This window comes from Balearica regulorum, chromosome 29 (assembly GCF_011004875.1).
Source record: "Balearica regulorum gibbericeps isolate bBalReg1 chromosome 29, bBalReg1.pri, whole genome shotgun sequence".
Lineage (NCBI taxonomy): Eukaryota > Metazoa > Chordata > Aves > Gruiformes > Gruidae > Balearica > Balearica regulorum.
Window position 1 is genome coordinate 1,438,554 of NC_046212.1, and position 14,357 is coordinate 1,452,910.

General features: G+C 47.0%; 1 protein-coding gene across 21 annotated transcripts in view; it reads right to left on the bottom strand.

Moving 5' to 3' along the window:
• R3HDM2 (R3H domain containing 2) overlaps nt 1-14,357 on the bottom strand; it is a 58,927-nt gene that overhangs the window by 16,017 nt on the left and 28,553 nt on the right. For 15 of the 21 annotated variants that reach the window (XM_075737967.1, XM_075737969.1, XM_075737953.1 and 12 more), the window contains 9 exons: nt 10,396-10,594; nt 9,210-9,251; nt 7,449-7,535; nt 5,905-6,031; nt 4,903-4,981; nt 4,066-4,125; nt 3,115-3,255; nt 2,616-2,724; nt 1,330-1,425 (listed from right to left, as the gene is read on the bottom strand). In XM_075737967.1, coding sequence (XP_075594082.1) covers nt 1,330-1,425; nt 2,616-2,724; nt 3,115-3,255; nt 4,066-4,125; nt 4,903-4,981; nt 5,905-6,031; nt 7,449-7,535; nt 9,210-9,251; nt 10,396-10,563 — 909 coding nt within the window. In that variant the 5' untranslated portion in view covers nt 10,564-10,594. The remainder of the gene's footprint in view (nt 1-1,329; nt 1,426-2,615; nt 2,725-3,114; nt 3,256-4,065; nt 4,126-4,902; nt 4,982-5,904; nt 6,032-7,448; nt 7,536-9,209; nt 9,252-10,395; nt 10,595-14,357) is intronic. The other 6 variants (XM_075737964.1, XM_075737962.1, XM_075737966.1 and 3 more) reach the window with 1 other exon arrangement.

Genomic DNA, 14,357 nt, shown 5'->3' on the forward strand with positions numbered 1-14,357 from the left:
GCCTTCTGCACACCAGTCCCATTTGGCTCTCCATCCAGGCCCATCAGGAACCTTTCCTGATACCCGCGACCCTGAGATATCTCAAAGAGTTTGCAAATCTGAGTCCTTGACTCCCTACTTCATTGCTCTAAGACAGCTTTGATGGTAGAATGGAACAATCAAGGCCAGACATACAAGGGTCCTCACTTGCTAAATGCAGGCACAATTATCAGAGCCATGAAAAAAAGGCAGAGGGCTCAAAGCCAGCCCAGCCCACAATAGTTACCCCTACCTCTGGAAGTCAGATGCAATGCACTGGCTCAGCCCATGAACGCAGAGCAAGGGTAAGTACCTGCCCACCCAGTGTTGTGCTAACATGGGACAGCACCTGCTCTAGTCCAGGGCTATAGGCAGAGCTGCTTGCTAACGCGTCTGGATGGCTTTGGGCCTGTGCAGGTAAGGCACATCCATGATCACAACTGGCTGGAGAGTCATCAGCTGAAGCCTGGAGACTTCACTAGGGACTCAGCACAGCGGCTGCCTTCACATCCTCCTTGGGCAGGCACACGGCAATTCCCATTAGGACAAATGAAAGGCGTTGTCCCCAAGATGCTTAAAAGCAGCAGGCAAGGAGCTGGACTTTGAACACGATCCACGGCAGATGGCCACTTGGAATTGTCCCTGATTCCATCATTTGCCACTTGGCACAGCGTGGAGAGCTGCCTCCAGCTGGCAGACAGTACTCAAACAGCAGAGCACAGCAGCCTCTCTGAGCCAGACATGAGCAAGGAACACAGCTCTGGCTTAGAGTAGTTCCACGTAGGGACCAGAGATCTCAAGGAAGCAATAACCAAGCTGGACATTTCATAAGACACTAAACGTACTGCCCAGATTCATCCTGTAAGGCACAGAGCCTGATACTCCAAGGCCAGCACTGCTTGGTCAGGAGGTCAAAGCTGCAGCACTGGAGAGAAGCTGGGGGAGGCAGCTGCTGCTCCTTTCAGGTTGATCAATTGATTTGCTAGTCATCCCAGAACCACCACTGCATAAGCTTATAATCTTGCTGGGCAGCAAGGAGCAAACCTGCCTCCTCTGTCAGTCCCCACATGTCTATTGCCCCCTGAAACAGGCAATTTAGGGAGCGAGCAGAGTGGGGAGTGGAGGTGTGGCTCCTTTATCTCAATGTCTTAGACATCTTTGTGAGGAGCTGGAATTCAATGGTAGATACCACGAACACTAGGAAATCTGTAGAAAAGGCAATGACGAGATCTGACTTCTTAGGATACTCAAGGACACCTTCTGCCACAAAGTTCCAGGAGGGTACCTGGCAAGGGAGTCATCCAAGCTTACCTCTCGTGCAAATATCCGCTCCCTGACCCGCTGATACTCTTCCTCTCGCTCTTCTATAGATTTGCTCCTCCTCCCATCCTGCAAGGGGAGTCTGATCTGAAGGGACAAACACATCTCAGCGGGTCAGCAGTTGCCAATGGGAGCAGTGGGCGCAGTCAGCTGCTGATATTTTTACGTAGCGGTGTAAGTGGATGTGGATTATGGTGTGTGCGCAAAATGCCTGGATGCAATGACACAGCCTCTGCCTTTGAACCTACCTTCTGGATACCTAGGTCTAGAGATGAACATCCTGGAGGTCTTAGTGCGCTCCACCTCCTGGATCAAGCACAACTACTCTGCCTGAACTCTGCTTGATTTGGAAAGGACAAATCAGGAATATCACCATGTGCTTCTGGAAGACAGTCTGTTCCCAGGGGTCAAAAGCTAAAGGCCACTCTTTGGAGCATATGTCAACACAGCAAACTCCTGCTCAGTCATAGATTCTGTGCTTTGTGGGTAGCTGAATCACCTGCAGAGTGCCACCACGGGGAAACCAGAAACTGATACTGATTGCAATGACCAGCTTCCCATCCTGACGACTTAAGTTCAGAAACATGACCCAAAGCAAGGGACAGCGGTATGTTGGGGCGATAGAAAGATGGGAGCTACAAGAGCAAAAAGCATGAGATCCCTGGTGAAGAGGTCTCCTGTCTCTTGCCCCGTTTTTGACACTCAAGATTCTGTCTGACACAGGCTGGGAAAACAGCGACAGATGAACAAGCTAGCGCTGCGTTATGGGTGCAGTGCCATTTATGACAGCTCAAAGGCAGCCAGAGATTCAGGAGGGTTTTTAGCTCCCATGACTGGCAATGCTGCTGAGCTCAAAGTGTTTAATTTTGCCGATGGTTTCCTTCCAGCAGCACTGTGAGGTCCTGATGACTTCACCATTTGACTCGCCGCAAGCCCCGTGGAGGGGTGGGAGAAATGCTTGGCAACACTCAGCTCTGGGGCATTTCCAAGGAAACCTTAGCAAAAGGCTTCAACTTAAAGCCTGGCCTAGCCACCAGTCAGTATTCAGGGTACAGAAAAGTACCCCCCATAGAACCCACACAAATTCTTCATGCATTTCCACAGTATTTTGTACAGTTTTCATGATTTATCTAGATGCTGCTGCTTGGGTGGGGTGGAAGCTTCTATTAAAGAAGGTTGCTGCAGGAAACGCAAGAGAAATTTCGAGTTGTTCTCATCTTAGAAAAGTTGCATTTGACTTTCACAAAGTATGCAGATACCCCATTGCCATCTCTTACCTGATTATCATCTCGGTCCATGCTGGTATCGTCTCGTTTTAGGATAAACCTCTGCGGGAACTCTGCATTCTTCTCATCTTTGATGTGCTCAGAGAACCTCTGCTCAGGGCTGCGGGAAGAACCAGCCTTTGTTAGAAGGGCAGAAATGGGCATAGAACTGTCTTCATAAACCCACTGCTTTGCAGGGAGCGAGGGCATGTGCAAAGATGTTTGTTGCGTTAAATCTCTCCTCTGTCTGAGGGCAACTAGAGCTCCTGCCCCTTCTCCAAGACAAAAAGGGAGCTAGGAAGGGCTTGCAAGTACATACACTTAGGACAGGAAGAAAAGGATTCATCTCTTCTAGAGAGGGGACCTGCCCTTCTTATGGAGGCAAAAAAAATGTGGTGTGGAATCCATCCTGCTCTGGACCATGCCAGGGCTCTGTGTCTGGGGTCACGTAGCACTGTGCAAGGAAGGGAAGGAGATGCCAGCCCAATTGTTCTCCCTCCCTCCCTCTTACATTCGTGTGTTACTGGTCTTGTTGATAATGACCGCCTTCCCGGTTTGGTCAACGTTATGGTCCATGCCGAAGTAGGCAGCTACGCGGTGCAGCAGCATCCTATGGTATGAGGTCATCTGAGGGAACTTCTTAAACTGATTGCTAAGAAGAGGGGAGAAAACATTAGAATTTAGAAGGCCTTGAAACAGACAATGATAATCTGACACCAAAAGAGAGATCTTCTGGAATATCCGGAGATATTCAAAACCCGCCTGGACGTGATCCTGTGCAACCTGCTCTAGGTGATCATGCTTTGGCAGGGGGGTTGGACTAGATGATCTGCAGAGGTCCCTTCCAACCCCAACCAGTCTGTGATCAAGGCCAGAGATGCTTTAACCAGATCCCAGTGCAGACCATGCCACCTACTCCAAGCAGTTAGTCACGATTCAAACGTTGCTCCTCATGCAGAACATTAGCATGGGCTTACATTGCTTTGCCAGAGCTGGGCTGAGTCAAGGGCTCAAGTTGAACAGGCCTTTCCTGAAACAAGACCAGCTTGTGCAGAAATGCACGTTTGATTCTAAGCAGGAACAGGAGCCAGAATTAGTACTTGTGCTGCGACTTCTCCGATCCTATTAGACAAAGAAGTTTGCAAGCTCTGCTGCAGACACCTATTCTATCTCACGTTCTGGGACGTGAATCCTGCTCCTAGTTTCTCCACAGCCAATTTACGCTAGGAAGAGAAGCACAATGGCACTAATCTCCTTCACAGTGGATCTGGTGTGAATCGATACCAAATCAATACGATACTCAGAAACCTTGTGTATGACAAAAGGAGATGGAGGATGTACAAGAGAAGAGGCTCCTAATCAGCGTGTCCAAAAGACACTCCCCTTCTTCCCTGGGTGCACAAGCTCCTAAATGGTAAGTTACAAACCTCTCTTGCTTGACATAAACTTGATGATCACTTACTTGTTATCACTAATAAATTCCAGAATCTCCTGTTCTAACTTTAGTAGCATCATTCTATCCCTGTCAAGAAAAGAAAAAGGCCACCTTTAGAGACAGCGAAACACAACTTTCTCTGCTTGGTACCTCCCTCCCTGAAACAGAGAAAAGTCACAAATACCTGAAGCAAGCAACACTATTAACCAGGCTTCACATATCCTCCACAGGAATGAACTAAAAAACTCCACATTTTTTTCATATATAGTAAATTAATTGCCAGATTTTTTAAATTTTTTTTTTCAGTTTAAAGTTGTTGTTTTGCTAACAATGCTTGGCTTTTGGTAATATCGAATCTCTGCTCTGCTGGAAGCTCCACTGGTAGAGACTCCAGCTTTGCTATTCCTATGCCAGCATTTGGCTTGATTACATTTATTACTGACACAGCAGCAGTTCCTTTAGAGGTTGATATTTGACAATCGTTTATAGAAAGGGTTTTAAAGCAATCAAGATTCCTTCCTGCTTGCATTCAAACAAATTATTTTTCCTCTTTCTCTCTCTTTGTAATACACAATTACATGTTTTGATTGACTGCAGCATATAAGATTACAGTTGTGCTTTTTGTTTCTACACGGCCCCAGTTCTAGTAACATTCTCTGAATTCCAAAAAGTAAAACACACTTTCAGGTACTTTCTGTAGTTGCTGTAGTCCCCCCCTCCTCCCAGGATATGTGAATACATACATACATATATACACATGCACACAAACACCATGGGTTTAAGAGTCAATCAAAGAAGCATCGGTCGCCAGGTACTCCCTCCCTTCACTCCATCAGCAAGATGTTTTACTGACTAGGGACCTACCGTGGGTTTTTTTTCAGTGTATTTACTAAAAATTCATGCAAATCTATTCCAGTGGAGTCTGTATATTCCTGGCTGGAATCTGAAACAACAACAGCAGCAGAACAAATTAACAAAACACTGCAATAGAATAGACTGAAGGGAAGAGGTGTGTGTCTCACTACGCTCTCAATCTGTAAAACAGGGACTGTGCACCCTTTCCCCTGAGGGCAGCAGGACTGTCAGTATGTTACCAACAAGGCACAAGGAGCACAAGGCCCATTAGGAGGATGCTAGAGAGAGGGATATCAGATCAGCTCATGGAAGGAAACCTTGCCTCTAAAACCAACCACTCAGGATATTCCATGCTGTTACAGGAGGCCCCTGCAAGTGCAGTATACCATACTTTTGTACAAGCAACTTCTGCACCTTTGATCCCACAGGCTATTTAGCTGGAAAGCCCCACTGGACATGTTCTTCCCCTCTCCCCGCACCCTTTCTAATTTAAAAGCAATCAAAGAAAAAACAATAAGTGAAACTGAATCTGCACCAGCACCGAGTTGCTGTCTGTAGAAGGATTTCAAGTGCAATCTGCTCACCAGATTAAACGTGTATCTTTTAGCCATTTCTGTGCCCCAAAATCATACACGCAGGATCATACAACAGAAACTTAGCTCACCTTCTTGCAACCTCACATCTTGCCACCTGTGGCAGGTTTTATGAAATCAAATCTAAACTGAAAGCAAAAGTCTTTACAGTGGGTCTTCTTGGGTTTGCATCTGCACATTTAAGAAGCCACCAGATCACTATAAACTATGCAGGAACAGACTCTGCAAGTCTGTTGGGGCACATCCCAATCTAGAGAAACCCTTCCCTCCCCATGGTTTGCTCCAGCTGTTATAAAAATCATACATTCCTGTACAGTCATTGGCAGAGATAACTGCTCTGCTTCCAACTGTACCACTGGCCAGCAGAATCCTCAAAGCGGGTAAGACAGGATCTGCCCTGTTCAAATGAGCACCTGACCTCGAGACAGCATTTTCCTTGGTGCCTTTTCTTTATTCTTGTCTTTTTCTTCTTTCTCAGCCCCATCTTTCATGGACTTTTCTTCTTCCTTGTCAGAGGGGCAGCTAACGTGCAACTGAATGATGTCCTGGAACAAAACAAACCAGGCTGGTCTCAGTCACTTGGACAGTCCCTGGAACCCCTGCCATGGCTGGAGATGTTGGTGGCTGAGAAAGGCATCACAGAAAGGCAAGGCATTCAGGCCGCGGATCTGAGACGTTTCATAAGAGGCCCCATTCTGAGAGCGAAGCAGTCTCTCTCCCCACCCTCCTCCCAATGAGAAGCCTTTGGCAGGCTCCGGGGGGACTCACAACAGCATTTGTCACTGTTGAAAACCTGCCTCGCCTGGATCACCTCAGAATCTAAGTCACGTGCTTCCCTGCTCAAAGCTGATAGAATGCTATTACATTTTGGACTCAGGAGTGCCTAAGGTGAGGTAAGTCATGCACCATTTCAGTAAGACTCTACTGTCTAACCTGGAAAGAAAAAGGGCACGAGAAGAAAACACAACAAAAAGTGTGTGGTGTGATGAGTGGTCCCTGTGCCACATGGGGCTTTCTGATGTTTCTTTTCACCTCCTCTCTCGAGTTGCAATTGCCCAGCATGGCCTGAGAATTCACTGCTCCATGGGAGGAAATGTTAAACACCAGTAGGATTGTCAAAGGCAATGTCAGATGATGCGCTTCTCAAATTCAAGTTCAAACCAACTATAAAACCATTACCTTTTGTGCCACCTGATCTTCCCCCACCCTTCTGCCTTTATGCTAGTGCGGTTCCGTGGCACCATGATGCGTGCTTATGGTTGTTTTAAAAGTCCTCCTAGTGACCCTACAGTTCTAAGTGAAACCCAAACAAAAGACAGGAGAGCAACCTCTAGAGCTAGCAGCCTCAAGAGTGGAAAGGCTTAGAGGCCAACCTGATCTACAGTGAGACAGCTCAGATCTCTGCACACTGCAGCATCCCATGCTTCTAAAGCTTGTGTGGACAGAGAAAGCTCAACCTCCCTGCTCTTGCCAGGGCAGACAGGTTCTCAGCACCTCCCTGACTGCTGCCCACCTTCAGCTTCTCTGTCACTGCCCATAGTGACCACAGATAGGGATCATCTCTGCAGAGCACTGCCTATCACTTCTCTGTGAGCTGGCTGTTTCCGGTCACTGCAGTCTGAGGTGCAAGGAGAGGGCTTGCATAAGAACTTCCTTCCCATGGCCAAAACCCCAGGGGCTTTGTGAAGGTGAATTCCCATCCACTTCCAGGGGCATGAGCCCGCACAACTTGAGTAGTTGTGGGTGCCCAATGAGTTGATGCAGATGATTCCTCGTAAGAGAAGGGTTGTGACTGTACACACGTGAGCAGTGCTCACAGGCATAACCGCTTCTTTCAAAAGCGGCCTCTTGTGAGAAATTCTTGGCTCTCAGAGGCAGAAGCCCAGGACAGGACACCACTTCGAGCAAGATGTGGATTTTCTGGGCTTCCACGCTCCACAGCTTGTCTCATTCTAGGCCTACCTGGGACTCCAGTAGCCCATCCATAAAGGGACTAGATGATTCTTCACATACAGCCAAACTCCTGACCAATTTAAGCTTTGAATTAGACTGGAGAAGGAAAAGAAAGAGTATAGTTAAGACACCTCAGCCAAAACACACACATTTAAGTTCATGCTGCTGTGTTACCAAGCCAGTCATGCAGTCATTGTTAATTAAACTGCTAAAAAGAAGGACTACCAAACCAGCTACTTGCAGCAAACAGGAATATACAAAGGCTTGGAGTCCTAGAGCAAATCAGTTATCTTCTTCCTTCACGCTTTGATTAAGATTTGAACCAACCAAAATCTAGGTAAGAAAGTTCACTGCCTTAATTCACGCACTCTTTGCTCTCAGCCAGAGCAATTCCAGCCTCTCCCCTCCTCACCTGGCAAGAATTAAAACCACTAACAAAGGATATAGCTGAAACCAACTATTTTATTGGGTTTTAAGATGTGAAGATTGTTACTGTTCTTAATTAAAAGGCTGTAATCCCATTTACACCTTGTCTGTCTGACCTGATGACTTTGGTTATTTTGGGTAATGTAGTAGTGCTTAGAGAAAATGCTTAAAATAAAACTTGCACTTTCAGGACTCTTGGCAAGTTGACTCACTTGGGTGACAAATAGAAAAAAAAAAAAAAAAAAAAGAAATCTATCAACCAGTCACATGAGATCCCAGGCAGGATCAACAATATGGAGAAAAGGCTGAGGTGCACAGACACATTCTGCCCTAGGTATGGACAGGGCAGGACCTGGAATCACAGCCTGTTTGTGTACTGCACAGAGTCCTGGCTTTTAAGACCAAACAGAACCATTAGAATATTTTTTTCTGAACACCCTGTAGGTCATAAGCAGCACATCTCTTTCGTACATTACTTTCATCAAGAACAACCCCAGGTAGAACTCCTGTTACAAATTTAACTGGTCTCCCCTCTCTCCCATGCCTCAGGGCAGAACCTGTCTTCATTTGGGTTTGAACTTTTATGAAAGAAAAAAAAAAAGCGGGGGGGGGGAAGAAACCTTTGTCCTTCCAAACACAGTTTGAAAATTAAGCCCTGAACAACCTAGTCAGTTGTCACAGCTGACCCTGTTTTGATAGGAATGAATCCCAGCTGGACTAGATGGACTCCTAAATTATGCTGTGTTTCTATAACTGCCAAGTCTGGAAAGTTCACGGCCACTTCTGATAAGCTGCTTTAGTAATTATCACATTTTGCAAAGAAAAACTGGGGTTAAGGCTAAGAACGGTAAAAAAAAAATAAATTAAAAATCACACAATGGCTGCATTTTTACCCCAAGATTTTGCCTACAAACGACGTTCTAGAACAGTGGTGTCTCCTGGTGCTTATTAATAGCAAAAGTTTTGGATTAACTAACATGCACGTGCCATCATTATGGGAGGAAATGTGATATTCCCTGAAGAAAAGAGACCTTATGTGCAACCAGACAGTTATACTCAACTCAGGTTTTTAACCGGAGAGTGTAACAGGCCAGTGCACTGCCCTGTCCCTCCAGTGACACCTCTGAATTTAATTTCTGGCGTTTTGGGCTCTGGGGAGGGGACAAGTGCGGCAGTTAATAGCAGCAAACAGTTCCTTCATGGGTAAGCGTGTGCTGAACCACCATGTGCTGCTGCACGTTGCTTCTGGAGACAGTAAAGACTTGAGAGTACGATCCTACGGTTGGGCTAACAACTCAGTTCTGAATGGCCAAAAGAAGAATGGGATGTCAGAAGAGGCTGTACCTTGGCTCTTTTTCTGGCATGTCCATGACTTGAAGTTCGCCTCTGTGAAGAAAGGAAAGAGAAGGTAAGAAGCTTAATCTGAATGCATACACTGTAAATGGTATTTACTGTGCAAGGCAGCACAACACCGAGTGTCTAAAATGACTCTGAAAAAAATCTCTACCTGACAGCAATGGAAGCATGCACAAATGGGAAGACCTGGAGATCTGTCCTGTCAGGCCCCAGGTGGGCAAAAATGGCTTGAGAAACTTCACATGGATTAGACTCAGCTCCTCTGTTTCTGACAGAACCAGCACAACCATGGGATCGCAGGGCATACAGGTGGAGGTGCATGACACACTTCTAAGTGGGAAAACTAGAAGTCTTCTACCATTCCTGGGACACTAAGGGGGTTCTAACACAGTGGATCATGAGACACACACTGCTGCTCTGATTTAAGAGACACTGAGTCATCTATTATCCCTACTTTTTATGAAATCTTTCCCCATTCCACACTATGAAGTGGCCAAAGTCAGGCTCTTTCTGAGCAATGCTGGTGTCTGCCCATGCAGTGGTTGAACAAATCTGGTGCCAGCCACCAGCTTTAAACGCAGAAGTATTCAGCAGGTTTTTTTGGGGGACATTTCTTCAAGCTCAACACTAAGCCAAAAACACGTGTGACAGGACAGCAGAGCAGCAGGAATAAGTCCCAGTACCCCCCCAAATGATGCTTGCACAGATTATTTCCCCCCCCTTGCTGAAATGAAATCCCAAAACATTCATTTCCTATTTGGGCATTTTTAATAGCAGCAAAGCAATGGCCAAGCACCATTCCTGAAACCCCTCTGGGATGACTTCACATTAAGCGATCCTTAGGTCAAAGAAAGGACTAAGGCAGGTAACAGCCATGGGACTAGAACCTGGGGACTGTGCACACCTGCCCCCAGGAGCACACCAGCCTCATTTTCTCCCAGGCTCAAAGAATATTTAAATTATTCCACTCTAAGCAGAACAGATTCAGCCAAAGAGAAAGAGAGCAGCCTGTGAACAACACAGTCTGTACTGCATAGTACCCCCTCGGGAGGTGGAAGTACAGGCTTAGGCACCTTTCGGAAGGGATAGCAACTAGCTTGTGTTGCCAAGTGGAAGGAGAGGGCCCAGCTCCACAAGCTGCCCAAAGGGACTACCCACTTGTCTGCACACTTACCTGAGCTTCCTGGCGCACGCTGACCTCCTCCCCTGCATCCTTCTCCACTTCCTCCTTGCTTGGTGACCTGGATACATATTTGGTTTTGTTCACAGATTCCTCAACCACCTTTTTTTCAGACTCCTTCATTATTTCCAAAGACTCCTGTGTCGTGTTGCTGTTTGACATCTTCAGAGCCCTACAACGTAGTAATGGGCACCTGCCAGAAGAGGTGACAGAATGGGTAGAAGGGAGCCAGGGGGTGGAGAAAGTGTCTATCTGGAACACGAGCTCTTGCACATGTAGGTTGTAACTTCCTTGTAACTCATCTTGTACACAAAGACCCCAAACCAAGCACTCCAATGACAGCCCACCCACTCGTCCCCTTGGATGCAGCCCCTTGCAGCGCCTGGCTCTCGGAGACATTGCAGGAGCTCCATGATTCTCACCAGGACTCTGGAGACACTGGCAGGGCTGAACAAAGCCTTAGATACACAGAGGTCCCGCAGTGCACTCTGCCCTCTAACTTACTGGATGCGAGGGAGAGATGGAGGGTAGTCCTAATGCTAGCAAACAGCCAGAGGCAGGGAATTCAGTAAGCGAAATAAACTCAAGCAACCAGAGGTGTTCTCTGCCCCAGGACAAACAACAACAACAACAACAGAATTTGCATTTTTTTCCCCCCCAAATCCCAGCCCAGTACTTCTTGCAATTAGTCAAATCTTCAGTGAGAAAACAGCGTCATAGCCAAGACGTTGCTCTGGTTCTTCCTGTGAAATAAGGCAACCCCTGATATCTGCTCTCTAGCTGCCTATGGCTAGATACTTCAGGAAAAGTAGGAGTCGAACAATAACAGTCAAATTACAGATTAAGATGAAAAAATAATGCTTCCTGACAAAGTTGCATTTAATTGCTTCCTTTTGATTAGCAAGAACACAGGTAGCCCAGAAAGCCCCCGAAACCACCTCTGCATTAGAGCAGAACCTAGACAGGGCAGCAATACGTGCCTCAGTCTGCTGACAGTCTTAAACAGGAGCAATGAACACTCCACATAGCCATTCATCAAATTAACTGTTAATTCCAAACCAATTGTCTAGAATTGAAACATCAGCCCTCTAGGCCAACTCAAAGCAGGCCTCTATGAACTTGAGTGAGGGCTAAAACAGCTTATGTAGGACTGCAGAGGGATTCTGGTACTGAGAAACACATTTGTCTAGAGACACTGCTCGCACAGAAACCAATGTTTGTCCCGATGACGGATGAGGAGGCTGGATGAAGGCAGGCCCATTGAGACAAGTTTCCAAAAAGAAAAGGGGAAGCCTGAATTTGAGAGAGGCTCAAACAAAAGGCCTAGGCACTGGTAAACACAGCTGATGTTTAACAATTTATTAATTACTTTGGCAGAACATGGCTGAAAAAGAGTCAGATCTCACAGAGATTTATTGACTCTTGGCTCTGCACGGGAACTGCTAATATTCATTAACTAATTCAACCTCATTCCCCTTTAATTCATGGGGCTGCTGAACATAAAACATGCAATTGACTCTTATTGCAGCTACTGGAATCTGTTCCAGATCTAGATACAGAAAGGGAGTGCAATCAACTGCTTTAGTCGATGGATTCTTACAGAGAATTCGTTACAAGCTTATTAAGACATCCAGGACAGATGCCCTGTGGTGAATGGAAAATGCTGTGTGTTACCCCCATGGCAGGGCTGCAGCCAGCAAAACCATAGTACCATGCAGCAAGCGTGCCTGGGAGATGCCAGCACTGCGCTGGATCCGACTGAGAGAACAAGACACTGACAAAAGGAGGAAGCTACGGTCCCCTTAGCTTTTTTTCACACCTATCATTGCCTGTTCTAGACCTTCCCCCAGCAATTAAAACTCGCTGCTGTCAGCTCAGAGCCACAGATGGAAGAACCAGGAAAGGAAAAAGTGACTTAACTCAAGGACTTGATGTTGTGCAGGAAACACCCATGTTGACCCCAGAAAATTCATGGAAAAAAGGGTGCAAGGAAAACAAAAAAAGCTGGCACAGATGAAGCCGACAGGGCTGCACTGTCCACTTTATGTTTCAAGGCAGATACACGTATTCCTAGCTGAGCGACTGTGGGTACTATGCGTTGATATAGGCAAGCGGGTACATCCCAGCACTGTATGAAAACAAGGTACTTTTCACTAGAGAGAACTGCTCGGAGACCCCATCCACCGTTCACGTGCGTTCCTTCTGGAGCAGGAAGGTTACAAGAACCCACTGTTAATTCCATAAGCAACTTCCTACATAGCACACATGAAAGCGTCAAGACGAGGACATGAGGTGCCAGAGGCTCTCTTCTCACCCAAGGGGCAATACTGAACAAACATAACTGGGCAAGATCCTGCTGCAGTGCTGAGCCAGGCTCCTTCAGCCCAGCATCATCACACTGTACCAAGCAGGTTGTCCCACAACCAGACTGGTGGTTCCTGGCAGAAAAAAGCCACTTGTTAATGAAAAGGAACCAGAGAGCACTCTGCTGTGATGTTAGCCTTGCAAGATGGTACTGCAAACACCCTTCTGACTACTAATGATTTCCAAGCATCCACCTCAAATAAAAGGTGGGGGAGAGGGCAAGAGCACCTCAATCTGCTATTCTGAATGCTAATCAGTGCAGATCCTTGCATGGATCACTTGCTGCTCCCTACCCCTTCCTGGCAGTCCCACAGGACAGTGTGCAGAGCCACAGATGATCCCATAGGCAGGCGTCTCCTGGAGCACCCCTGCAGGAAGCAGCTTCCCTCGGGAATCACAGAGGCATCCATCCTCCAGCTGCAAGGGTCTGTTCTTCACCCTGGCAGGCTGGGTACCCAGCAGAGTTGCAAATAGGAACCGCGATCGAACTCCCAGGTTTACAGCAAGCATGCTGCATGGGGTGGTGAGCCCCCACGCGACAGAGTCGTGCTCTGCTGTCATGCCTCCAACAGGAACTAGGTCAGGAAAGGAAAAGGGAACACTTGCTTGATTTGCACGCCAGCCTCCTTGGTGGGAGGTCTGGAGGCCTGGGAGAATCTGTAGCAGATTTGGGGAAGGGAGGCATGAGGAACCACCTGAACTGCACACATGACACTTATCTAAAAGGAGAATTTCCGCACTAAAATAAAAGGAGTAGGTTTTCTACAGCTCATTTTCTTTGCAACAGCCACCCCATAACAAGTTTTTACCCCCAAGCCAAGCACCTCAGTCAAATTTGAGAAGGGTAACAGGATCTTTTCTCATCATACTGCACTGTAACTTCAGCATCACAACAAGGGGAGTATCATTGGTTTTCCCTCTCCTCTTCCACAGAGGACTACTCAGAGCCACAGAATTGACATTTGTGGGCTGCTCCCTCCTGATAAAGCTTCCATCCCTGACAGCAGTCCTCCAGGATATTTCCCTGCACATAAAATTCAAAGAAGATACATGCACTGCTAGTGCTTCTCAATAGTGATGCTTTCAAGAGGAGGTTTCCTTTCTGTATGAATGAATCAGCTCTGCTCCCCCAGGACAGACGTGGGATGCAGTGAGGGGGCGGCAGACATGATCTGCTGTGACAGACACCGGCTTGCAGAAAAAGTGGAAGTTCAGAGGACTTGGTGGGGTGGGTGGGACTGAGCTGTGCCTTGGTAGGGAGATGAAAAGATTACGTAGATGCAACATTAGGGAAGACACTAAATCTGTGTCAGAAAAGAGAATAATGGAGCAACAGAAAGGTGGGTGAGCTGCCATTGATTTTTTTTGGTTTGGGTCTGGAGGTTGGCAAAGTAACAAGGCCAGTCAAGGCAGTGACAGCATGAACGCTCTGTGCATGCTGGCCAAGGGCCAGGTGAAGGGGTAGCCAGGACAGATTTACATCCCACTCTTCACCCTGCAGGGGAACACGGAATTCCACCTCTGCTGCCTTCCTGCTACCTGCAATTTGCAGCTGCCAAGCCATAATAACGTAGGCAGCAGCTGGTCCTGGT